Source organism: Pseudochaenichthys georgianus, chromosome 16 (genome assembly GCF_902827115.2).
Source record: "Pseudochaenichthys georgianus chromosome 16, fPseGeo1.2, whole genome shotgun sequence".
NCBI classification, from domain to species: Eukaryota; Metazoa; Chordata; class Actinopteri; order Perciformes; family Channichthyidae; genus Pseudochaenichthys; species Pseudochaenichthys georgianus.
In genome coordinates, this window is record NC_047518.2 from 30,689,440 (window position 1) to 30,715,380 (window position 25,941).

A 25,941-nucleotide genomic window follows, 5' to 3' on the forward strand; every position below is an offset into this window, starting at 1 on the left:
AAACTCCCAAATAAAATGGCCTGTCTTTTTCTGATCACTACCTCCGTGGTGCTCCTTCAGTTGTGGTACACACACACACACACACACACACACACACACACACACACACACACACACACACACATACACACACACACACACACTCACACACACACACACATCACACACACACACACACACACACACACACACACACACACACACACACACACACACACACACACACACACACACACACACACACACACACACACACACACACACACACACACACACACACACACACACCTCCTTTCCAGGGTCGAGGGCTCCCCTCCCTCTCGGCGGCGAATGAAACACCAGCTGGTGGTCCAGCAGTGAACACAAACGCCTTAATTGTCGAGTCAACCATTTCCCAACCCAAATAGCCTTCAGGATGCAGCAATCAGGACTTGGAAGGAAAATAACAAAGTGAGCGTTCTCGCCCAACAATAAATCATGTCACTCTTATGTATTTATACCCACATGTTCGCTAGGCACTTATTCAGCTTGACAATTGATTATACACTGCCGGGCAATTTATGAGTATTGCATTAATCTGAAGCCATGAAAACATAAAGTAAGGCTAGTCTTCAATTACATCAGCAGCAGGCCAACGTTCACATTTTATTATAGGGTGCTAAACTGTTTCTATTACAGGCAGGGAGAGGAACTGACCATGTCATAAAGTCTTATCTCAGAACAACTCAATAACATTCGTGTGTTATGATGATTGCTAAAAGTGTGGACTTCAGACTCCAATTATGTGTAATCTGGGTGTGATTAAAGCAGATGTATTCTAAAAGCTCATACTAATTTGTGTCAGATGTCAACCCTCAGCATTTACAAGTACATTTACCAAACATTTGTAAATACTGTACTACTTCTACTTCACTATACATCAGAGGTTAATATTGAACTTTGTACAATGCTATCCTTATGCAGATTCAGATTTATACTCACACAAATATGATGTATTATTATTATTATTATTATAGGTAAGATGAAAACTGATGCTGACACACGACTGCATCAATAATTATCATCCAGGTTTTATGTTATACATTAGTCTTAAAATAAGCACTTCTGATTTTGGTTTTCTATCTTAATGCCAATACTTTAGTAGTACTTAAATTAAATATCTTAGTACTTTGTTAAGAGTGAAAATGAAATAAATAATCCTAAATAAGAAAATGTCTATCGTGTGAAGTTTTGAATGAAGATTTGAATTTTATATTAAAAAAAGTATGAAGAGTAAAGGATGTATATTATCTTAGTAACATTTTGCTACTGCTGAATTTCCTCAATGGTTACTCTGTCCAGCAAACCCTCATGAACTTCCCCATAATAACGGCTGCAATAAAAGCCTGAATAATGACTTAATCTGCCTCGTCTCGGGGGACAACAGAATAACACAATCATTACGCTGCCACCAGATGTTAACTTTCATTTCTATCCTGTTCTGTTATTGCTGCAGTTTGACACTTGTTCAACGTACAATTTAACACGAAGAAAGAAGCATTTCTTCATCCATGTTCTTTTTGAAAGGGTTTCATAAGTGTAACCCCACCTGACGACTCCGAGGGATTTGGAGGGGATTTTCTCTCGAGCATGGCGTCTTGACCGCATGTGTTGACAGAGAGTCAAACAAACACATAAGATCATGTGACAAGAGTGTCTCGGCAGCTGAACCCCCTGGGTTATTGAACACAGATAAGTTCACATAACCTTTGATACCAAAATAATTCTCTGCTCATTACACCTCTCGCTAAAAATAACTATATCTGTAGCCTTTGAACTCTCATGCCAGAATCAAATTTAATACACTTTGACAGTCTGGTTCCTTCAGTCTGATAGATGGAACAAGGCCAGAATCCCTCCCCCCTGTTTGATTCACAGAAAACATAATTATATCATCCCTTTATGTTCCCATGAGGGTCTCCACACAATAAAGTTCTTGTCGGGGCTTATGGATTACGACTCTTGGATAAGACATACAGTTTTATTGCATCCTGTTGATGATTTAATTGTATGTTTACTTTATATGGCCTTCTGGGTCGGAACAGTATGGGAGCAGTCAGTAAGATTTGGCTGTTAGACTCTGTATTGAGTGTCGGAGAAATATAAACCTAAGATGACAGCCTGTGGCATCCTCAGGAGACACCGGGCTTCCAGCTGCGGCCCCTGCCAAGGCCATAGGTTAGATAACACGAATTAGGCTGTACATCGCGTTCTGTACCGCTCAGTTTTTTTGTGTTCGTCCCAAATAGCTCTCAAAAGGTCAGTGAGAGTCTGCATGGAATTTCTGATGCGATGTTGGTTGTTTTGGCTTAGCTTAGGGGCTATCGGGATACAAACTGCAGGCACTTCCACTGTGGTCAAGTCCCCCGTCAAGACCCATCGTGGATGATTAGAGTGTCTATATGAACTAGGCATGTCAGTGTAAAGTAAGAGGCCGATTACATTTGCTGCGGGATACTGAATGTGCCAGTACACTTATTCTGAAGGTAAGAGATGTTTTGGTTGGCATTGCCAAGTAAACAGTCAAACAGACGTGTGGTTTGTTACTGCTCTCCCACTAAGGTCTCCTGTGATCGTTACTTAACCATGATATTAATTTAAGGTTTCAATTCTAATGTATTTTTTCCCAACCACAAATGTCTCATGGCATGCGAACATATGTTGATTCCTAGACGCTGTCACAGTTTAACATGCTGGGGATGACCGGCTACGTTCTGCTCACCCTCACTTCCATGGGCTTCCTTATCGATCAGAGGTACAGTACTGACATTTGTTCATGTTATTAATTATTTTATAGTAACTTGGAAATGTATTAAAGGTCCCATGTCATGGCCATTTCCACTGATCATAATTCCATTGTTGAGGTCTACTAGAATAGATTTATACTGTGCAATTTTCCAAACTCACATTGTTTCGCATACAGCATCTCTGTAAACTACGTGTATTCACTCTCTCCACTAAACGGCTCGTTGCAGCTCTTGCCCCCCCCCCCCTCCCTGTGAGCCCAGTGTGCTCCGATTGACCAATCCACGGACTTCCTCACACACACACACACACACACACACACACACACACACACACACACACACACACACACACACACACACACACACACACACACACACACACACACACACACACACACACACACACACACACACACACACACACACACACACACACACACACACACACACACACACACACAGACACACACACACACACACACACACACACACACACACACACACACACTCTATGCAGGCAGCTCAGCTGAGTTCTCCTCCCTGCTGCAGGCTGATAACAGACAGTTGGGATCGCGGCGAAATTCTCTCTGCAGACCCATTCTCACAGCGTTTATCAACCTTTTTCTTACTCAATATCAAGCCACACTTATTGTTCGCTAAACAAGGAAATCACACCTCCACGGAGCTCAGCGCGATTCACAACGTCCGATTGTTTCACGTTGTGAATCGCGCTAAGCTCCGTGGAGGTGTTGTTTCCTTGTTTAGCGATACACAGCCAAACACAGCCAAACTCACCCTGAGCACACACAAAGTCACAGCCGAAGTAAAAACAATACGTGTGGCTTGATATTGAGTAAGAAAAAGGTTGATAAACGATGTGAGAATGGGTCTGCAGAGAGAATTTTGCCGCAATCCCAACGGTCTGTTATCAGCCTGCAGCAGGGAGGAGAAATCAGCTGAGCTGCACTGAGTGTGTGAGGAAGTCCGTGGATTGGTCAATTTGGACCAATCAGCAGAAGAAGTGACGTAGCACGGTGCAGCCACGTCACACGGGGCAGGAAGTAAACAATGGAAACTGAGAAATCTCCAACGAGGCTTTTGGGGGAGGTATTTTTTGTGTTAGAGTTTACTCGCTACAGGTGCGGCTTTCACACCAGCGCTTTTCAGTTTCTAGCTCCGAGCGGGAGCTTTTCTGGTTCAGCTCCAGTTTCCCTTTTCAGCTCCCGCTCTGTGCACACCGCCCACTGGCGCCCCAGAGCTGCCCCTGCTGCGTCATGACGTCACCGTTTACATCGCTGATTTGCCCCCCAACGGCAGCTCACAACAACAACAACTGCGTCGGGTCGATGATCGTGTTGCTTTTAATCACACGAAGCCAGAATAAATTGAATAACGACTTCTCCAACCTTATACTTTTCTCCAGAGTGCCGTGGTTCATTGTTTATTAATGTGTTTCTGCAGCATTTACCGACCGCTGCAGTGCTGCTCTTCCACGGGAGTTTATTCTCCCGTTAGCTCCCGGTTAGCTCACACTGCAGCGGCCGCTCTAAAGTATTCACTGTCCGACTCACACAAGCAGCTGATGCATATCCCCAGTTCCCCTTAGCCTAAGTGAATGTGTGTCAGTCTGAATTGACACTGTTGGGTATCACAATGCTGTTATGAAAGTTTCTCTGGTATAAAACGGGTGATGTTGGCATAGCAACCGAAGCTAAACTGACTACTTGCATCCGATAGCTGCAATAATACAAAACAACACGTCTGCCTCTCTCCACAATGATCGATAACAGTGAACGGATGGTCAAAGTAAGGCACAAATAAACAGAATCACACGAAGCCTGGTTAGTGTTGCCTGACTTTATAAAGTGTGTTTATAGGCACACTGCTTGTAGGCAGGCATAACAGTCGACCCATGGGAGGTGGGTTTAGTTTCCTGCACGCCTCGACGTAAGAGAGACGTAAGCGACGTCACCTCTTAGCTCCAAAGCTCTTGCCTCTGGACCGACAATTTTTTGGAGCTGGAAATGAAGCGGATTCCGGAGCTAAGAGCCGGCGCAGCTCCGGTGTGAACAGGAAAACCCAGCGCTTTTCAGGCTCTAGCTCCGAGCCGGAGCTGAAAAGGCGCTGGTGTGAAAGGGGCATGGGTGTACTTTGAGGGTTTTGACTCTGCACACCGTTTACATGAATAAAAAGCTTCATAACACACAAGGGGACGGGCAATAACCGGAAAAGCATGACATGGGACCTTTAAGTAAGACTAGAAAAAGGGAAATGGCTCTACCCCCAGCATGTTGACTCCAAGGGGTCACAAGATACATCTGAATGGTCTTTATATAAGAATAACACTCACCCATCTTAGTAAGGCTTCTCCATCTCTTTTACTGGAATTGACGTCTTAGTAGATCACAATCTCATCTTCGTCAGGGGTCAAATGTATTTGGACTCAATCAGCTCTGGAAATTGAATGGCCTCCCATTAAAAAATGTGATTATCTCTGTTACACCACTGCAGAAATGTGTCCTGGATATTTAGTCAAGGTACATACAGGTGAAGGTATTAAGCTGAAAGTGTTGTTGGTTGACATGTGCAGGCCAAGAGCGGCTGTCCTGGAGATGCTACGCTGCGTCCTCATGGTGACAATGCAGAGGTACGGCTATATGAAGCCCCTGCTGCCTACACTGGCTGTGACCACACAGGTAAGACCACGTGTAGTGTGTTATAATTCATTTTAAAGTAGCAGTGTCATAAGGCTGTATACTTCCTCCACTGAAAAATATACCAAATAGCTTGCATTTAGAAACATTTAGACTTTTGTGTTACACTTAGCATAGTGGACACAAAATAAGATAACACTTTTCTTCTGGAGATTTCAATCATTACATTGCATTGCATTTAGCTGACACTTTTATCCAAAGCGACTTACAATAAGTGCGTTCGACCAACAAAATACAAACTTGAAGAAAACAGAATCATATAAGTACATCAGGCTTCATACAGCAAAAACATTTCAAGTGCTACTCAACTGGCTTTAGGTAAGCCAGCCCTTTATTAGTATATAAGTGCTTTGTTAATAGTTCTATCGCTCGAAGTGGAGTCGAAAGAGATGAGCTTTCAGTCTGCGCCGGAAGGTGTGTAAGCTATCTGCTGTCCTGATGTCAATGGGGAGCTCATTCCACCATTTTGGAGCCAGGATAGCAAACCCACGTGTTTCTGCTGATGGGAACTTGGGTCCCCCTCGCAGCGAGGGTGCAGCGAGCCGTTTGGCTGATGCAGAGCGGAGTGCACGTGCTGGGGTGTACGGTTTAACCATGTCCTGGATGTAGAAGGGCCAGATCCATTCGCAGCATGGTACGCAAGTACCATTGTCTTGAAGTAGATTCTAGCAGTTACTGGAAGCCAGTGAACCTTCATTTAGGGTTTTTTCCTTACTTTTGCATTTTCAGATTCATCATACATACTTTACAACAGTCAATTTGACAGACAGACAATCTTTCTTATTATAGCCCTAAACTAAATCTTCAAATGACAGCATTATGTACTCCTTTGTGTGTGTGTGTGTGTGTGTGTGTGTGTGTGTGTGTGTGTGTGTGTGTGTGTGGCGTCTGATTGTGTGTGTTGTGTGGTCTGAAATGAGTTTGAGCTGGGTGCTAAGTGCAGCTCTGTGATCTATGAGTCCAGATGCGCCGCCCAATTGACCATAAAATTGGCGTGCCTTTCTGGCTCTGGCAGCCTAACTGTAGATGGCGGCTGACCTCTCATTACTTGCCCCCCCCCTCCCTCCCTCCCTCCCTTCGACTGCCTCTTTTTTTTTGTTCTGCCCGCCCTCGGTGTTTGCCATCTTAGCCAGTGTGAACAAAAGCAACACTTCTGTAACCAATTAGTGCCGTCTGCCGCTAACTAGAGCTGCCTGATGAGATTTGCACGTGAGCGCTGAATCGCAGCTTTTTTTGTTCTCTGACTCCACATCTGTGCTGCTCAGGTGTTCAAAAGACAACTCGAGGCTTTCCCACCTTTTCTTTTTCTCATCGTAAAATGGAATGAAACTGAATGAATTATAATTTCTTAAAGCCATGTCTTAAGTGCATATCCAATCAGCTTCAGAGCATAAAACGTCTTGATTCATGCTGCACGTGCTGCACGGCTGTGTCACTTTGACAACGCTGTAAGTTTTATGCAGCCGTTTCCTTAAGCGAATCATTAGGCCTCATTTCAAGTCGCAGTACATCAGCTTGAGCTAAATAAATGTCCTGCTTGCAGGTGGGGCTCATTGAAAATCCACGCAATTTACTTCAATTGGTTCCTGACATATTTGTGCCATTTGCTCAGATCTACAGCAAAGGGAAAGAACATGAAACCACCCCCAAACTTGAAGGTACTTTAATGATATATGGGTTTGACGTGTGAGGTGAACGGCCAACTCTTTGTTGCAGTGGGGGGGCGTGTTTTGAAGTCGGGCCAATCAATTAACAGTCACTCGAAATGGAGGAGGGTAAATTCACATTTAATTGTATTCAGGCTCATGCGACTGTACAGTTCGGAAAAGGGGGGGTGACTGAAAAAAAAACTAGGGTGGTTTGTGGTCCATCAAACCCAGTGGTGTGATATACTGCACCCTTAAAGCTCACAGTGGTATTTATAGTGGCTCTGGAGATTTCCCTTGTAAAGCTGAAGGCTTGACCTGTAAACCAGGGCTGCCTCTCTCTCCCAGCCGCCCACTCGCCCGCCCCAAACCCCCGTCTGTGTGGCGCACATGAAGAATTGGTTTAGATGAGACGAGGCTGGTATCCGGGTGTGAGAATGAGCAGGGGGGCGGGTTGTATGAGGTTATAGCTGTCTGTGCGAGTGCCGTTGTGTGTGTTTGTGTATGAGCATCTTTACGTGTGTGTGTATAGAGTAGTTGTACTTGTCTCAATCCTAAACCAATCTCAGGTTGTGTCATTATGAACGCACAAAAGAACAACCCAACTGATTATGGCTTTTTGATGCATGCACAGAGATCAATAGAGATTTAGGAAATCTGGTAATAATATATTAGCACGTTTTCCTTTTTAAGATACATGTATAAGATTAATAAAAGTTTTTATGACTAAGATGTAACTGACTGAGTGGGACATTTTATAGAGACTGCACAAACTATATAATGGGGACATTTTCTAAATATGTTTTTGTGCTGGCCAATAAATGCCAAAATCCAGAGATCTTGAATATGCAAAAGTTTGCTCGGCTTATTCATCAGATTTACAAAAATAAACAATTATCACTGCAATTAGCAACTTTACAGACCCCTACCTCATGCTCAGTGCAACAGCTTCTGATATCTGCAACCAAGGACTGGAGCTAATACAGTATCTGAGTGCAAATGCTTGACGTTTGTACTTGAAATAAACATTTAAATGATCAGGATTTTCACTATTCCATCAAAAATCCACCTATATTTTCACCTCTGTGCATGTGGGGTTCTCAGCAATTACCTAAATAAGCACTTTTCTTGCAATTTGTCAACAGCAAATCCAAAATATAAACATAGTTTTTATTGCAGGGTTGTCTAATCGTGTGTTTTACATACACATGTATTTCTGTGTGTTGAGTATCAGGGGTGTTGGTTAGTACTGTAATTATGTAACACATGCTTTTGTTACTGTGTGGGCCCCTGGTTTGCCTGAAGGCACAGGGCATCATGCTGTGGAGCTGAACTCAGACGCTGTATATCTCAGCTCTTCTCTCAAAACGGCAACTGCTGGTGAAGTCACAGTAATTTAAGAGGAGAGCTCATAAAAATACACCTGTCTTTGGTTGAGAGCGAGAGAGCGTCTCAGGGCCTTCTGTTGAGCAGAAATAATGTTTAAATTTAACTTTTTGGTTTAAAATCCACTGAAAGTGTAGTCTACACGCCATTCCGTTTTTATTTCTGTCAGTTCTCCTTTTATGTAGTTATGAAAGATGCAAACATAAGCCATAAGGAATAATAAAGCCTCAGAATATTGTCCACTTTCCTATTATTTTACAATATGACTGGGTTGTTTCCATATAATTAATGGGTTCAAGAAGTGGTACATTGGCTCATGCAAGTTGGACATTTGAGAAGCAGATATAAATCTATGTGATCCAGTCCAATCTTGAACATTAAAATCTTTCCATCTCTGTGCTGATAGGGTTCCAATCTGAAATCACTTTTCTGTCAGACATTCAAGGGAAAGATAAATGATCCATGGCCAGAGGAAGAGGTCAGAACAATATTATGAAGGTTATGTCAAACAGAAAGGCACAAAGTGATGTTATCTTAAACACATCACCTGATTTGTCTGCAAAAGTGAAAAACCCAACACTTTGTCCTGCTATCGCAGCCATGAGCCATGAGATAAGGCAGCATAAGGTGAGAGGTCAGCGTTATCTGAGAGTGTAGTTTCCACTCGCCAATCTCAGGTGTAAGGGGTCAGTGGCCTTTTTTTGAAGCAGGAATGTGTGGTAGCAAGAAGCAGCGCTGAGGTTAACAGGATTGTTTTGGAGCAATGGAAACTCTGCGAGCATGACATCATCTAAGAGCTTGCAGGAATGGAAAGGAAAGGAAATCTCCTCCCAGGGAGAAAATGGAGGGATTTGAAAGAGAAATGCTGGGTAGAACTGTTCCGTTGGAGTAAACAGCGGGGTGGTCGATAGTACACAGTGTGAAATATTATCACTCAATGTGCAGGGGATCGGGCCCGTCAAAGAGTAACCGCTTGGTTTATGTTGTCAAACCACTTGCCAGGTAAAGCTATGGAAATCTTACAGCAATTGGCCCTTTGGGGGTTCTCTAGCAGTGTTTGGTTTGGCTTTTGTGGGCTAAGACTCTGGGTCCAACGTTGACTTTCTTTTGAATTTGTCTTCCTATTTGTGCTTTAATTCATGGGTGAAACACAACAGTCATCCAGTTTATGATAGAGCCTCAGAGCCAACATGTGAACCTGATTGAACCGGACGGTAGTATTTTTTTCTTACAGTATCATTTCTCCCTCTTCTGAAAGGCACATAAAGCAGATTTCACAGAACTGTAACGCCAATTTCCAAAATTTAAAACATAACAAATGATAAAAGACTTTCCTAAAGTTCAAATAGAAATAAGTCAATGATTTTTACGGAAAACGTTTTCAGAGTGAATAAAGGCTAAGCTTATTAATTTAGCAATCTTTATTACAGTGCAAGCTTTCATCACTCTTCCCTCAGTTTATTAATCTCTCTCCCCGCCACGCTCATTGGCTTTCTGGCTAACAATCACACGTCTGATGTTGTAGTAAAATGAAATTCCTTATGGTGCTTTTTCCCAATAGTTTGCGCTACAGTATCTCGGCTGAAGTGAGCTGGAAAATGTCTCCAGATGCCAGGAGTTGTGAGCAGTAGGGGGTTCGAACAGACTTCAGGTTTAAGGTTGCAAAACTGGAAATGGCAACTATAACACACAGACCTCAACAAATACATATTTTCTACATTGACAGTGAACCAATTGACAGGGTCTGACGAGAAGGTCTCTAGATTGAAGTATTTGCCCCTCATAATACCCAGTCTCAGGGTGCTAGGATTATTATTGTGCAAGCCCCTAGCCGGCTGATCTTCTACCCTTAATCAGTCAATATCTGTTTATTTTAAATTTTATTTTGGGCCTGTTAAAGATCTTCTGTGGCAATCAGATGGAAAACACAGTTTTAAAGACAACAAGACACACTGTGTTTGGCAACATACAGGACAGCCCATGTTAAATGTTTTTACAAATAAATGATTCAGGTGTTCCTGCTTTCTTCTTCAACAGTGGCCTTTGAGTTTGATTGCTACAGTATACACAGCTCCCACTACAGAAAGCAAAGGCCGCTCAATAGAAAGGTTTGTACAGAATAACTGTTGCAGGCAAAAGCACACAGAGTCAAAGGAGATGTTTCGAGGGTAAGCACAATGCCAGGCCTTAAGGACTCTACTTGACTGCTCTAGAGCTTGACTTCCTTAATGTAAACAGGTTTTTAGTTGCGGTGCACTGGCATCTGAAAGCTCAGTGATTTGCCGTAGGAATCTCTCTTATATATGAAATATTCCATCTCGCTCTCAGAGATTGTGTTTGTGATGTAAAAAGATGGGCTCTTGAGTTAAAGGCAACACTTTGATCTTGTTGGTCAAATATACATATACCTGACAACTCACAACATCATTATGACTCTCCCAGCCTTTTTCTCTGAGGTCCTGACGTTCCTTTTAGAACAGACTTCCTTTTATTTTAAAAGTGGCTCAACGTTTCTCTTCTCAAAATCCCTTAGCGGCCTTCTCAGCCTTGCACTTTTCAACCAGATGTGTGGGTTGTAGTAATATCTGTGGAGATACATGGTGTTCTTTATCTGATCCTATTCCAGATTTAGATAAGTCAAATAAATATTCGTAGGATGACAGATCTGTATTGATTATGTTTGTTGCGCAGATTTCAGCCATACCATCTGTGTTGCAATATTTGTTGGTTATTGCCTCTTTAAACACACCCAGACAACTTCTCTCATTGTGAATACAAACAGAGACTTTCTGCCGACTAGTGCACCATCTGGTCCAGCAGTGTGGCCCTCAGGGAACTGTGCTTAGTGATGGGACTCAGGGCTTCTATTATTGAGGCTGAAGCGGTGCCATGCTGCTGGGGTCTGAAGTGAAGTAAAAAGATACTCTCAAGGATTTATCTTTCCAGACATAATGGTCTGGATGAGTCATTATTTGATGTTAATTATGACCTCCTAGCAGACACATGGTGAAAGAAGACAAACACCATATGTGAAAAGCAAAACCTCTAAACAACTGTATCTTCCATATTGGCGTATCATCAGACCACTTTGTATTTTTCTACACATTCACCGTGCAACTGCTGTTTCACATGTGTTTTCTCTGGCTGCACTGTGTGTGTGTGTACGTGTGTGTGTCTGTCTGTGTGTTTGTGTTATGCGTGGGAGTGTGAGGGCGATATATTCTCATGGCTCTGCTACAGAGCAGGCACTTTTCTAAATCTCTGGTGGGACATTAACCTGCTCAGCATATCCTTCCTGAGTCTGGTCTAACAACCCGAGCACAGAGACTGAATATACATACAACGAAATTTCGTTTTAATAGTACACTCTGTGTCTTGTTGAAATGACAATAAAGTATGTCTAAGTCTAAGTCTAATATCTGCTCATAATGAGCAGGAAGTCCTCTCTCTCTCTCTGTGTGTGTGTGTGTGTGCGTGCGTGCGTGCGTGCGCAGGTGTACTTCTGTAGGATTGTGCACTGTCTGTGGCTGAACTATACATGCAGTAAAAGAATGTGAGAATGGGTTTTGCGTTGTTTACCCGAACTCTTTTTATTTAAATACGACTTAAATACAGCTCCACGTTATAACAATTATTTTCTATTGTTTATTTTCACTAATGTAATCAGGATGCAGCAAACTCCACCCACTCCGGCTCTGCAGCCAGGTTGAAACAAAAAGTTCTTTCCCGACACAGTTCAGTCCAGGTCTGGTGGACTGTAGGCAGCCATATGGAGAGGGAGCTCTGCAAACATCCCATTTACAGGTCATATATCACATGTCTGACAGCAGCCATTCTGCCTTGTTTTCATTTCAATCACGACTGCAGCTGCGTTTCAGAACAGCGAGGCTCTGCCATGTTAACCCGCTGAAGGCTGGAAGATGGAAGTCACCAGAATGCACTCTGGGTGTTTAATGTATCTGCTGCCCAATGCTATATATCCATCACCAGCTCACAAAATGACTCAGATCCCTGTTGAGTTGAGCAGCTCTATTCTGGAGTTCAATACTGATATTTTGATGTTGGAGCTGCAGATGGCTGTTATTAATTATTTTAATATGTAACCATCTTTTAAGTACTGAGAGTTTTCCCTTTCAGGCAAAGATATTTAGAACAATGATGACACCGTCTGGGAGAATAAAACAGGGGGTTACGTATTTTAACCCTAGTTATATAGGCACAGGCGGAGCCCTCTACTGGACTCTATGAGTACTACTCTCTATCATGCTGTGCGTGCTTTCACCTACTGAGTTTACGTAAACGTAGCCGGCCAATCGGGGCGAGCCTACTTGAATGCGCGCGCAGGCCCACAGTATATAAAGACGGCTACACCCGCCGCCCACTATCCTATACACTCTTCAGCGAGCGGACTAGGAAAGACAGGGCCCCCAGGTAGAGGGCTCCGCCTGTGCTTAGATACTAGGGTTACAATACGTAACCCCCTGTTATATTTCACACAGGCTGTGCCCCGCTGTATACACGCCCTGTCATCCAACAACATCGATCCACCACACCGTCCCTGACCGGCTTTTGGCTAACATCCATTGCATCCCCACTTCCTCCCATCCGGTTGTAACCGTAGAGAAGTTGGGGCCGCAATTTGGATAAGGCACACTCACACACGCTTACCTCGTGTAGAGTGTGCATGGAAAAGATCTGTGCGGAGACTCCGTCTGGAGCCTACCGCGCACCATGTTCCCCAGGTCCCTCAGGAGCATGGGAAAACATAAGTGCACCACGTCCCCCACACTCTACACGCTCCGTGTAGAGTGGGCATGGACAATAGTGAGGAAGGCTCTCCCAGCCTGCCTCCAGCCCTGTATGGGGCTGATTGCGCACCATGTCTCCCGAGTCCCTCAGGAGCATGGGAAAACACAAGTGCTTTATGTCCAGGGGGGGGGTCAGACACCTGCTGACCCACAGCCACCCCCCCTCTCACCAGTCATGCGTTGCCTCGGCAAGCACAGACGAGTCAGACATGTCCAGGAGATAAAATGTTATGAAGGAGCCTGGCGTAGACCAAGACGCCGACGTGCATATATCTTCTACACTCACGCTGCTGAATAAGGCTGTTTGACACAGCCACAGCCCGTGTAGAATGCGCACGGACCCCAGTGGGGAGGGCTCTCCCCGCCCGTCCATAGGCATGTGTAATGCACCCGCATAGCCATCCTGTTAGGCGCTTCTTGGAGAGAGCTTTTCTAGCCACACCATCCCCAAAGCACACAAACAGCTGTTCAGTGCGTCTAATGGCAGCCGTGCGCTCTACATAACATGCTAGCGCACGCACTGGGCAGAGGAGGTGCAATTTAGCCTCCCTGGCCTCAATATGGGGTGGAAGATTAAAGCCACCTAACTGAATAGCCCTTGACCTGAACGAACTCCTTAGGCTCTTAGGAGTAAAGGAGGGGTTCGGTCTGAGTGTCGCCCCGCTACGGTCACCCCGGATCAAAAGGCAGCTTGGGTGCACCGACAGAGCGGTCAGCTCGGACACTCTTTTGGCCGAAGTCAAGGCAAGTAGCAATGCTGTCTTCCATGACAGTGCTTTCAGGGAGGAGAGCTCCAGGGGCTCAAATGGTTCTGTGACCAGAGCCTCGAGCACCAACGGCAGGTCCCACTGTGGGGCGGAGGCGTGCACTACTGGGCGCTGCCTCCTGACCCCCTGCAAAAACCGCGACATAAGCGGCTGACTGAAGGCTGACCTGCCTCCAAATCCCTCATGGCAGGACGAAATGGCTGCTGCATACACCTTAATTGTGGAATGAGCCAGCCACCCACCAGTATCTGTAAGTAGGTAAGAATAGAGCCCAGCGTGCATGACAGAGGCTCTAGACTTCCTTCACACCATCGCCGGAATCCCGCCCACTTTGGCCTGTAACAGGCTGTGGTGGATTCTGCTCCTGCTGCTTGGATAGTCTGAATAACGTTGTCAGACAGCCCCACCTGTCTCAGCCTGTCCCTCTCAGGAGCCAAGCCTGGAGAGGTTGGCCCAGAGTGGGTAACGCCCCTATTGCCCCTGCTTCCTGAGACAGCGCTCCCCAGACCTGAGGAATAGCCCAGGGCTGGCTCCCCATCATCTGTGTTACCCCGCGTACCACGGCGCCAGGCGGCGATCTGGGGCCACTAGGATGACTGACAGCTGCTCCCGCCTCACCCTATCCAGAAGGGGGGGATAAGGTGCAGCGGTGGAAAGGCGTAAAGCAGCTTCCTTGGCCATGGCTCGTGTGCAAATGCGTCCACCCCCAAGGGCGGATTGTCCCACCGGGCCAGGGAGAACCACAGGGCACAGTGGCTGTTGCGCCGATTGGCGAACAGGTCCACCTCTGCTCTCCCGAACTGAGTCCAGAACTGCTTCCACTCGTCTGGCAGGGGTCCGCCTCTTGACATGAGGTCGCCCCCCCCGTTCTCCCGTCCCGGGATGTGCAGGGCACTTAGAGACAACACAATCTGTGAAACCCACAACCACAGGTTCTCTGCCGTGGTCAACAAGGCTATTGAGCGGACTCCGCCTTGCCTGTTGATGTACGCCACTGTGGTGTGGTTGTCGCTCCTCACTAGCACATGTTTGCCCTGTATTAAGGGTTTGAAGTGCTGTAGGACCAGCATCACTGCTTGCAGCTCCAGGAGGTTGCTGTGCCGAGCAACCACCTACAGCTCTCTCTAGGCACGTCCCCCCCCATCCTGTCACTGAAGCGTCTGTAAAGACTGTGATATAGGAGGTCACTTGCCCCAGTGGAGCTCCCCTCCGCAGATTCTCTGGGGACCCCCAGAATCGGAGGTTGCTCTCTACTGAGGGGGGGATGATCACCAGACGTTGTTTGTGTCTTGAGATCTAAACGAAGGCCGGTAAGCCACCTCTGTATGCGACGTGCATGCAGAGTCCGAGTGGCACTACGGAGTGAGCAGCCGTCATGAGACCCAAAGTCTGCATGATGATCAAAGCTGTCACCGTCGCCCCCTGACACAGCCTGCAGACTGCCCGCAGCAGGGATGCCTGTCTGCTTTCTGTCAGGGTGGCACGTAGTCTGCCTGCATCGAGCATCACCCCCAGATATTCTACCTGCTGGTGAGGTATGGGGGAGCTCTTCTTCCAATTGACCGCAACTTATTTTTCAACCCAACTTGGTTAGGTGTAGGATCAATTGGGCTGTGTGAAACATTGCCCATTCCCTGGACCTGGCCATGACTATGAGGTCGCCCAGATAAAAGAACACCCTCATGTCATGGTCCCGCAGCGGTTGCAGCGCCGTAGCGTGCGTGGGGATAGGGAGTAGCCGAACGTCAGTCTGTTGTACTCGTAGGCTACCCCCTGGAAGGCAAAACGCAAATTTGTCTGTGTTTTGGAGCAATTTCGCCATGAAAGTAAGCGTTCTTCAGGTCGATGGTTGTGAACCAATCGCCTGGCTGCACCAGTCCCAGTAACTGTTTCATAGTTAACATATGGAACTTCTTGCATGCAATGTGCTGGTGCAGGCATTGAAGATCCAGAATGGGCCTGAATTCTCCTGTCTTCTTGGGAACCAGGAAGTACAGGGAATAGTGCCCCTTCTCTCTGACTTGAGAGTGCACATGCCCGAGAGGAAACCTATCTCCTCCTGGGATGACAGATTTCTCTCATGCCTCTGAACGGAGGAGGGATGCTGCAAAACTGGAGTCAATAACCCAGTCTCAGTGTCCTGTCCGTCCGCCCTGTTAATACACCACTGATTTTCCATTCCCCATAACATTGTGTTAGGGGATGTGCAATCAGCTGCGGAGCCGCAGCTATGAGGCTGTGGTACTCTCTGGTGGCCCACTCCGCCGTCAAATCCTCCATCAAAGGAAGTTTGACCCATGGGGGGCTGACACAGAAAGGGCCGTTTTTCTATAATGCAGTTTCCACTCAGAGAACAAAACGGCCGATTTAATAATGGGTGTCCAATTAACATCGTATGAAAACGGCCTTGCCGATCTCAACGAGACATTATGGGAAAATGTGGAATTGTGGAGAGAGATGACTCTTACTCTGGGATAAATGCCATAGTCTTTACTAAATGCATTTTTCACACACACACATCACTCTAGGCCTAGGGTTACAATACGTAACCCACCGTTCATGCAACAGGGCCTCTTTTCGACTTCCTGTTGAAAGGAAACCTATCTCCTCCCAGGATGATAGATTTGACTCTCTATTTCCCCTGAATGGAGGAGGGACGCTGCAAAGCTTGAGTGAGTAACCCAGTCTCAGTGTCCTGCCCCTCTACTCTGTCAGTACACAGCTTTTGTGGGGCTTCCATTCCCCACAAAACTGTGTTCAGGGGACATGCCAGCAGCTGTGGAGCCAAAGCTAAGAAGCTGTGGTATTCTCTGGTGGCTTACTCCGCTGCCAAACCTTTCCATACGAAGGGAGTTTTGGCATGGGGGCTGACACAGAAAAGGGCCGATTTTCTACTGAGGTCCTTGAACGCACCGCGGTACGCTCCCGTGGGGCCGCGGCTCTGTCCTAATGCCGTCTCTTTGAAACGGACATTATGGTGAAAAGTGGAAATGTGGAGAGAGATGACTCTTACTCTGGGATAAATGCAATCGTTTTCACTGAATGCGTTTCTCACACACACATCACTCTCTCTTGAACCCGCACAGTGTTTTGACAGCACTTCGGTTTATTCCACTCACGTGCACGCGCCAACCTGCTGGCTCCTATACTGGAGTTTACAGAGGGGGCGGGGAGTGTGGGACAGTGTTATTTTTCCTCTGGGGATGAGCAAGAAGCAGCCACGCTGCGACTACTCCTCACCCACGTAACCAAGGAGATCAATCCAAAGAGCCCTTCCGTAAACACGGGGGCTCCCGGCCCGGGAGATCAACAACACGGTCTTTTTGGAAAGTGCCATGCGGCGTGATCCCTCACCGGGATTCTTTCACACACACATACGGGTTTTGGGCCGAGGGCGACACCGTACTTCCGGTATCCGCCATTTCACGCGAGGTGCAAGCAGAATATCATAGTCTATTACCTTAATCAATATCTAGTCAACTCTAAAATACCACATATAAGCAATGGCATGATAATATAATTGTGACAAGTGGGGTATTCACCTGGTGTTTCCAGAAATTAGACGGAGATGCAGCCAAAATCGACGAAGGCCACTTTCGAGGGTCGTTTTTCCATACATCTGCAGGCAGTCTGTAAGGGCAATCCGACAACCCACACAGCTCTAGTTCACGCTGGTAACGACCTAGAGCACACCCCTCAAGTCCAGAGATGTAATCCGAAGACATGCAGCGATTTCTTCGGTCGTTAATTCAGAAAAAAAAGCTAGTGCGCTCTGCCTGGCTAGCTGTTTATATTAGCACCTCCAGGATATTAGCACCTCCAGGAAAATGGCGTATTTATATATATATATATGGCGCGCGTTGCATTGTGGGTAGCTCGTGACGTCACTGTGTGTGAAAGAATATCACACGGCAGACAACGGCGGCGGCCACGATCAAGCTACAAATAATCGCTCTGATCTGGTGAGGTGGGGGCATCTCCAGCAATGAGCGAGATGCCCAACACACCCGTGTTTATTTGCAGTCGCCTTGTCACGCGGTAGCGTGGCAGAGCTGTTTTCAGCTCCCTGCCCAGCCTGCTGCCCGCTGGGAGCAGCAGCGCTCCGCCGCCATGGTCATCACCTAGGGCGGTGGACCTCCATGGACCGGACCCAGAAGTGCCCGACAACGGAAAACGGAGCCATCCGCCCCGCTGGAATGGCAACGTGAATGGCAACGTGAATGGCACCGCCTCGGCCATAGCTGGTCCCCCAAACACTCTAAGCAGAGGTGGTGGAGACCGGCGCCCGCGATCAAACCAGGGCAGGTGCATGGCCGAGCTTCCAGTAATGGTGAGTCCATTTTTCCTTCTAATCTTCTAATCTTTGTTCGTTTTAACGGTACGTCTACACAGCAGCTTCAGAAGCAACTTCCACCGCTTCCAACGCTTCTCTGCCCATTGACTTTGAATGGGGATGACGTCACTTTGCCTCGCTTTTCTCCGAACTGCATTGTGGGGGAGCGAAGCGAAGATTTCCAGGATATCCAGGATCTCCAGGATTCAAAAGTTGAGCAATGTTCAACTTTTGAAGCTGAGCTGGAAGCGCCAGCCAATCAAACACGTTTATGTAAATCTGACAGTAGAAGCGCTAGCCAATCAAACCGCGTGTAAGCAGGGAGAACCAGACCGCAGTTAATTTCCTCATATTCCAAACGAGAAATTACGGTAGCAAATCACCCGGTTCTTTACGACCAGAACTATTAACGGGATACAAACCGGAGGAACCAGGCATGGAGGGAGGTGGCAGAGACAGTGGGTGAAACTGGTAGGTTTTCGCCTGTTTGGGGAGTTTATATATATATATAACTCGCATAAAATCCTTGGGTTTTTTTGCTTTGTATGTCGGGGGCGGGAGATTCATGTGATTGGTTGTTGGTCGCATTGCTCGCAAAAAATCCCCAAGCACGCCCAGCTTCAATATTTTCAATATTTTTGAAAAGAAGCTGCTGTGTGGACGTACCGTAACTCTTCGGTTGTCAGCTTGTCTGAAGAGAAAAAGGATAGTGGGCGGCGGGTTTAGCCGCCTTTATATACTGTGGGCCTGTGTGCGTATTCAGGTAGGCTCGCCCCGATTGGCCGGCTACGTTTACGTAAACTCAGTAGGTGAAAGCACGCACAGCATGATAGAGAGTAGTACCCATAGAGTCCAGTAGAGGGCAGAGCCTGTGTGAAATATAACTCCCAAGATGGGAAATGATATGTCTTAAAGAGCCTGTGACATCATTCCAACAACTGTTGTGCAATGAAATATTGGGCTACTAGTCATCTCGAACCGTCAGTTTAAAAAAGAAAAAGCGATACCGTTCCGTTAAATATCAATAATTTCAAACATCGCGGGAAATTCCTTCGACTCATTTTGAAGTTTTGGGGGAAGCCGGAAGTGACGTCAATGCGGGAACGCTTCACTGTGCGGCGAGAGAGCCAAACACGGACAAAGTGTGTTGTCATGCGTAGAAATGGTGAATTACTGAGTTTTGGCACGTTAATAACGTTTTAATGAAGTTGACTACAGTATATTCATATTCGTCAGTGCTTTCATGTCAATTCGGCGAACATAAACATAGATGATCGTGGTGATGATTACATTAGGATTAAAAATCGGTAGTGAGAGCTACTGAATTTCCTCCCGTAGGATGTGATATAAAAACAAATCGATTATTTTTGTAGTTGTAAACTCAAGTGGATGAAACTACATTTATTAGTGCTTTCATGTCAATTCGGCGAACATATGATACATTAAATGATCGTGAGGATGATGATTAAAAATCGTTTGTTTGTGCCGGTCTGCATTTCCTGATGAGAAAACAAACCGATGCTTTTTGTAGTTGTAGTACACCAACATGGATTAAACGTGTGGTCTTTTTACCACAATGTTGGGGAAATGCAGTGGCGGACTGGCCATCGGGACGAATCCCGATGCGCCGGTACCGAAGTGGGCCGGTCGGATAAGTCACTAGCACATCCCCCATAGGCGGCGCGTGAGGCTCAGGTTTGGGAAGGCTAAATAACTTATTTTACCTGACGCTGCCCGCCTCCGGCGTCTATAGAAAAGAGATCGACTCAGTGTGCGGAGTTTAAATCTCTCAAGTCATATTACAGGATAAAGGAAATACAGTTTAAACCTCGTATGCAGAAAAGACGCCGACGTGTCGCACTTATCATTCATATCACACTGATATTGTTACGGCCTATAGAATTTTGGACCCCAAAGCAAAAGACTGGAGAGAGATGGTCAATAAACAAAAAGCTTTATTTTTGGCTGGCAAAAATCCAAACAATAAATCCAAACAACGAGGAGAGCAGCAAGACACACCGGAGGGTCGAAACACAGAGGAATTATCTGGCAGGGAAGTGGCCTGAGGACATGGCTTTTATATCTACAGGTAAAGAGGTGAGTGGAAACAGGTGTGCCTCGTCTGCTACTGGGAGGAGCCAGCCAACTCCCTGTCACACACCAGCCCTGCAGAGGAAAACAGAGAAGAGAGGGGTGAGACAGGAAATAGCACACAAAAGCACACAACAAAAATACAATTAAACAGAATCATAACAGTACCCCCCCCTCAACGGACGCCTCCTGGCGTCCTACCAGGCCTGTCCCGGTACCTCTCATAAAAGTCCCTAAGGAGAGCAGAGTCCAAAATCAGGGAGCGGGAGACCCATTGACGCTCCTCTAGCCCGTACCCCTCCCAATCCACCAAGTACTGGAACCCCCGGCCTCGCCTTCGTACATCCAACAACCGCTGGACGGTGAAAGCAGGATGATTGTCAATACTCCGGGGGGGAGGAGGGGGCTCGGCCGGAGGTCTCAGAGGACTGGAGAAAACTGGTTTGAGAAGTGAGACATGAAATGCTGGGTGGACATTCAAGGCAGCAGGCAGCTTGAGCCTAACCACAGCGGGGTTAATAATCCGTTCACAAACGGGCCAATGTACCTGGGTGCCAGTTTGCAGGAGTCAGTCTGGAGTGGCAGATCACGGGAGGACAGCCAGACCTTCTGACCGGGCTGGTAGTCCGGGGCTGGAGTGCGATGGCAGTCTGCAAGCCTCTGGTTGCGAGCAGCAGTGCGAACGAGAGCTGCCCGAGCTTCATGCCAGACTCTGCGGGCCCGCCGAAGATGCCCCTGTACTGAGGGGACTGCCACATCCCTCTCCTGGGCGGGGAAGAGAGGGGGTTGGAACCCAACAGAAGCCATGAATGGAGACATTCCTGTGGCGGAGAAAACCAGGGAGTTGTGGGCATATTCAACCCAAGGCAGGTGGGAGGCCCAGGAGACTGGATGGTGAGAAGAGACACAGCGAAGGGCTGCCTCCAGGTCCTGATTCGCACGCTCAGTCTGGCCGTTGGTCTGCGGGTGGTAACCTGATGACAGACTGGCCGACGCCCCCAATGCCTGGCAAAAGGCTTTCCAGACTCGAGAGGCAAATTGCGGACCCCTGTCAGAAACAATGTCCAGAGGAATGCCATGCAATCTAAAAACATGCTGGGTGATTAGTGTAGCAGTCTCCAGAGCATAAGGTAACTTAGGTAGGGGAACAAAGTGTACGGCCTTGGAAAAGCGGTCAACAATCGTCAGGATAACTGTATTTCCTTCCGATGGGGGAAGACCCGTCACGAAGTCCATGGCGATGTGAGACCAAGGCCGATGAGGAATGGGAAGAGGGCGGAGAAGACCAGCAGGGGCGCGGTGGGATGCCTTACTGCGGGCGCAGATGGAGCAGGCGGCGACATACTTCTTGGCGTCAGAGGACATGGAGGGCCACCAGAAGCGTTGTTGGATGAGGCCTAGAGTCCGACGTGCTCCTGGATGGCAAGCTATCTTAGAATCATGTCCCAACTGGAGCACTGAAGATCTGGCGTGCGGTGGAACGAACAGCCGACCCGGTGGACAACCCTCAGGAGCTGGATGGTTCTCTTGTGCCTCCAGGACCACCTTCTCAACCTCCCACCTGGCTACTCCCACCACACAGGAGGATAGAAGAATGGTTCCTGCGGATGGCTCCTCAACCGGAGGAGCGAACTGACGTGACAGGGCATCTGCCTTGATGTTCCGTGAGCCTGGCCGATAGGTGAGGGTGAAGCTGAACCGGCCCAGAAAAAGTGCCCATCGAGCCTGGCGAGAGTTGAGCTTGCGAGCAGAACGGAGATAAGCTAAGTTTCTGTGGTCCGTCCATACCACAAACGGATGAGTTGTGCCTTCAAGCCAGTGCCTCCATTCCTGCAGGGCTAAGACTACTGCCAGAAGCTCCCGATTTCCCACATCATAGTTTCTTTCTGCCGGGGAGAGCCGGCGGGAAAAGAACTTCTGGTCGGAGGCTGAGCGCTGGGAGAGGACTGCCCCTACACCAGTGTCGGAGGCATCCACTTCGACCACGAAAGGGGCTGAAGAATCAGGGTGAGATAACACAGGAGCAGAGGAAAACAAACACTTCAACATAGCAAAAGCAGCCTCAGCTTCAGATGACCACACAAAGGGAACTTTAACTGAGGTGAGCTTGGTGAGTGGGGCGGCTGCTCGACTATAGTCACGAATAAACCTGCGGTAAAAGTTGGCAAAACCAAGAAACCTTTGGAGTTGCTTTCTCGTTGCAGGAGTGGGCCATTCGGCCACTGCCATGACTTTGGCAGGGTCGGCTCTGACCTGTCCCTTCTCTACCACAAAACCCAGGAATGAAACAGAGGAAACATGAAAGGCACACTTCTCAGCCTTAACATAAAGTCTGTTCTCCAGGAGTCTCTGCAGCACCAACCTCATGTGTTGGACATGTTCTTGGGGGTCACGAGAGAAAATGAGGATATCATCAAGATACACAAAGACAAATCTGTTAAGCATATCACGAAGGACATCGTTAATGAGTGTCTGAAACACAGCAGGGGCGTTAGTTAACCCAAAAGGCATAACTAAATATTCAAAATGTCCCAAACGCAGTCTTCCACTCGTCTCCCTCCCTTATCCTAACTAGGTGGTAGGCATTTCGGAGGTCCAACTTAGAGAAGATGGTGGCTTGATGGAGGAAACCAAAAGCTGAGTCTATGAGCGGAAGAGGATACTTATTTTTTACAGTAATGTCATTCAAGCCCCTGAAATCAATACAGGGGCGTAGAGTCTTATCCTTCTTGTCAACACAAAAAAACCCTGCCCCCAATGGAGAGCGAGAAGGGCGAATGAGACCAGTAGCAACAGAGTCAGTGATATAAGTCTCCATGGCCTCCCTCTCCGGCTTGGAGATATTATAAAGTCTGCTCGAAGGCAAGGGAGCACCGGGGAGCAAGTCAATGCCACAGTCATAAGGTCGATGAGGTGGTAGAGACAGGGCACGATCCTTGCTGAAAACCTCCTGGAGGTCATGATACTCAGAGGGAACTGACGTGAGGTCAACAGGTCTGGGGGGGAACAGGTTTTGAAGTAACAGTGGTGGGTATGGCAGAGTGTAAACAGTGAGAGTGGCAGAACAAACTCCAATTGACGATGGATAAGGTGGCCCAGTCTATGTGTGGGTTGTGGAGTTTAAGCCAGGGGAGACCTAACACCAGCGGAGAAAGGGGTGAGGGAATGAGATAAAGGGAAATGGTCTCGTGATGATTACCTGAGAGTAACAATGACACTGGGGCAGTACGGTGAGTTACACGGGCAAGAAGCCTACCACCAAGAGAAACATTTTTCTTGGGCTCGGGAAGGAGTTCTGAGGGGAGATTAGACTGGAAAACCAGGTCAGAGTCAATAACATTTTCATCAGCCCCTGAATCAACTAAGACTTGGAGAGGAAGGGAAACTTGAGAACTAGAAACCGTACCCTTTAACTGGAGACGATTAGCGTGGGAAGGGGAGACAGAAGTATGGCTCACCAGCGCCCCTCCCCCGGCTGCTGAGCCTGCTCTTTTGGCCGAGCGGAACAGTTGGCTCGAATGTGGCCAGCCTGACCACAGTATATGCAGAGCCTCTGGAGGAAATGGCGTTCCCGTTCAGCAGGTGAAAGCCTCATTCTCCCCAGCTGCATAGGCTCCTCTGGGCTTAGGGATGAGGAGACGGTGGGTGGGTCCCGGTAGGAGAAAGGCTCCAGGCGTTGGTTAGGAGGTGCAGACTGTCCAGGCGGACGTGGTGACTTGGGTTGGGAAAAGGGGAGAGGGAATCTCTGCCTATCTGTTCTCTCCCTTCGCCTCTCACGGAGGCGATTATCTAAGCGAATGGCCAAAGAAATTAACTCCTCAAGGGACGAAGTCTCATCTCGAGCAACTAGCTCGTCCTTTAACTGGTCGTTTAATCCACGGTAAAAAACTATCTGTAGAGCCGTCTCATCCCACCCGCTCTCTGCTGCGAGAATGCGGAAATCAATTGAGTAAGTGGAGACTGACTCAGAACCCTGGCGTAAAGAAAGGAGCCGATTACCGGCCTCCTTACCCTGAAGCGGGTGGTCAAAAACTCGATACATCTCGGTCTCAAACACAGGAAAGGAGTTATAGATAGCTGGGTTACTCTTGGCTATGGCTACCGCCCATGCAGCTGCTTTACCCGATAACAAACTCATAACGAAAGCTACTCTAGTTCTGTCAGAGGAGTAAGTTAAAGGCTGCTGATCAAAAACTAGAGAGCACTGGTGAAGAAACTGACTGCATGTCCCTGCATCACCTGAATACCTCACAGGGGTGGGGATGAATGGTTCACGGGGTTGGCCGGGATGAATGACTGGAATCTCAGGAGCTGGAGGCGGTGGCGCAGGAGCTGGAGCTGTCAGAGTGTTGAGCTGGGTGAAAGACTGGTCCAAGCGGCCGCTGAGTTGAGTGAAACCGGTATTAAGGTTGTGGAGGGATTCCATGATACTTTGTAGGGCTTGTTCGTGCTGCCCCACACGAGCTCCCTGTGTCGAAATAGCTTGCTTCAATCTCTCAGTCTCTGCGGGGTCCATGCTTGGGCCAGATAATTCTGTTACGGCCTATAGGATTTTGGACCCCAAAGCAAAAGACTGGAGAGAGATGGTCAATAAACAAAAAGCTTTATTCAAGCAGAAAACAAAAATACGGCAGTGGAGTCAGGAAGTTGGCTGGCAAAAATCCAAACAATAAATCCAAACAACGAGGAGAGCAGCGAGACACACCGGAGGGTCGAAACACAGAGGAATTATCTGGCAGGGAAGTGGCATGAGGACCGGGCTTTTATATCTACAGGTAAAGAGGTGAGTGGAAACAGGTGTGCCTCGTCTGCTACTGGGAGGAGCCAGCCAACTCCCTGTCACACACCAGCCCTGCAGAGGGACACAGAGAAGAGAGGGGTGAGACAGGAAATAGCACACAAAAGCACACAACAAAAATACAACTAAACAGAATCATAACAGATATCACATCATCAATCAGATCATCGATCATATAATATCACAATATATCATATATTTCCTGATCTGAGTCGGCTGAGCCGTATCTGGCCGTGCAACACTCACAGTGTCACAGACTGTATGCAGAAGTATTATTTAACACATTATGTTGACGAAACACTCAAAAGTAATTAAAGTCAGATCCACTCGTGTCTTAGACGTGAACGCGCTCTCAGCTGGAGAGAGAAACCCTGGCTTGATTTACCGAGTTGATAACCAGCGTCGTAGGACCGCTTAGCGAGATCTCGTTTGTTAGTTTGTTGTTGTTAGTTTGTTTGTTACTCAAACATATCCAGGGTCTGTTGAACTGGCTTCGTAGTATAGGGCACAGGTGGCTAGCAGCGCTAATGTCAAAGACACAGACATTATACATTATATTTGTATTTTACCAGGATGCAGTGACACAAATATTTACATATTTACATTTACTAT

At 47.3% G+C, this 25,941-nt stretch overlaps 1 protein-coding gene across 3 annotated transcripts in view; it reads left to right on the forward strand.

Annotated features, from left to right (window-relative positions):
* agmo (alkylglycerol monooxygenase) overlaps nt 1-25,941 on the forward strand; it is a 71,356-nt gene that overhangs the window by 40,106 nt on the left and 5,309 nt on the right. For all 3 annotated transcript variants that reach the window (XM_034103244.2, XM_034103245.2, XM_034103243.2), the window contains 2 exons: nt 2,712-2,794; nt 5,377-5,482. In XM_034103244.2, coding sequence (XP_033959135.2) covers nt 2,712-2,794; nt 5,377-5,482 — 189 coding nt within the window. The remainder of the gene's footprint in view (nt 1-2,711; nt 2,795-5,376; nt 5,483-25,941) is intronic.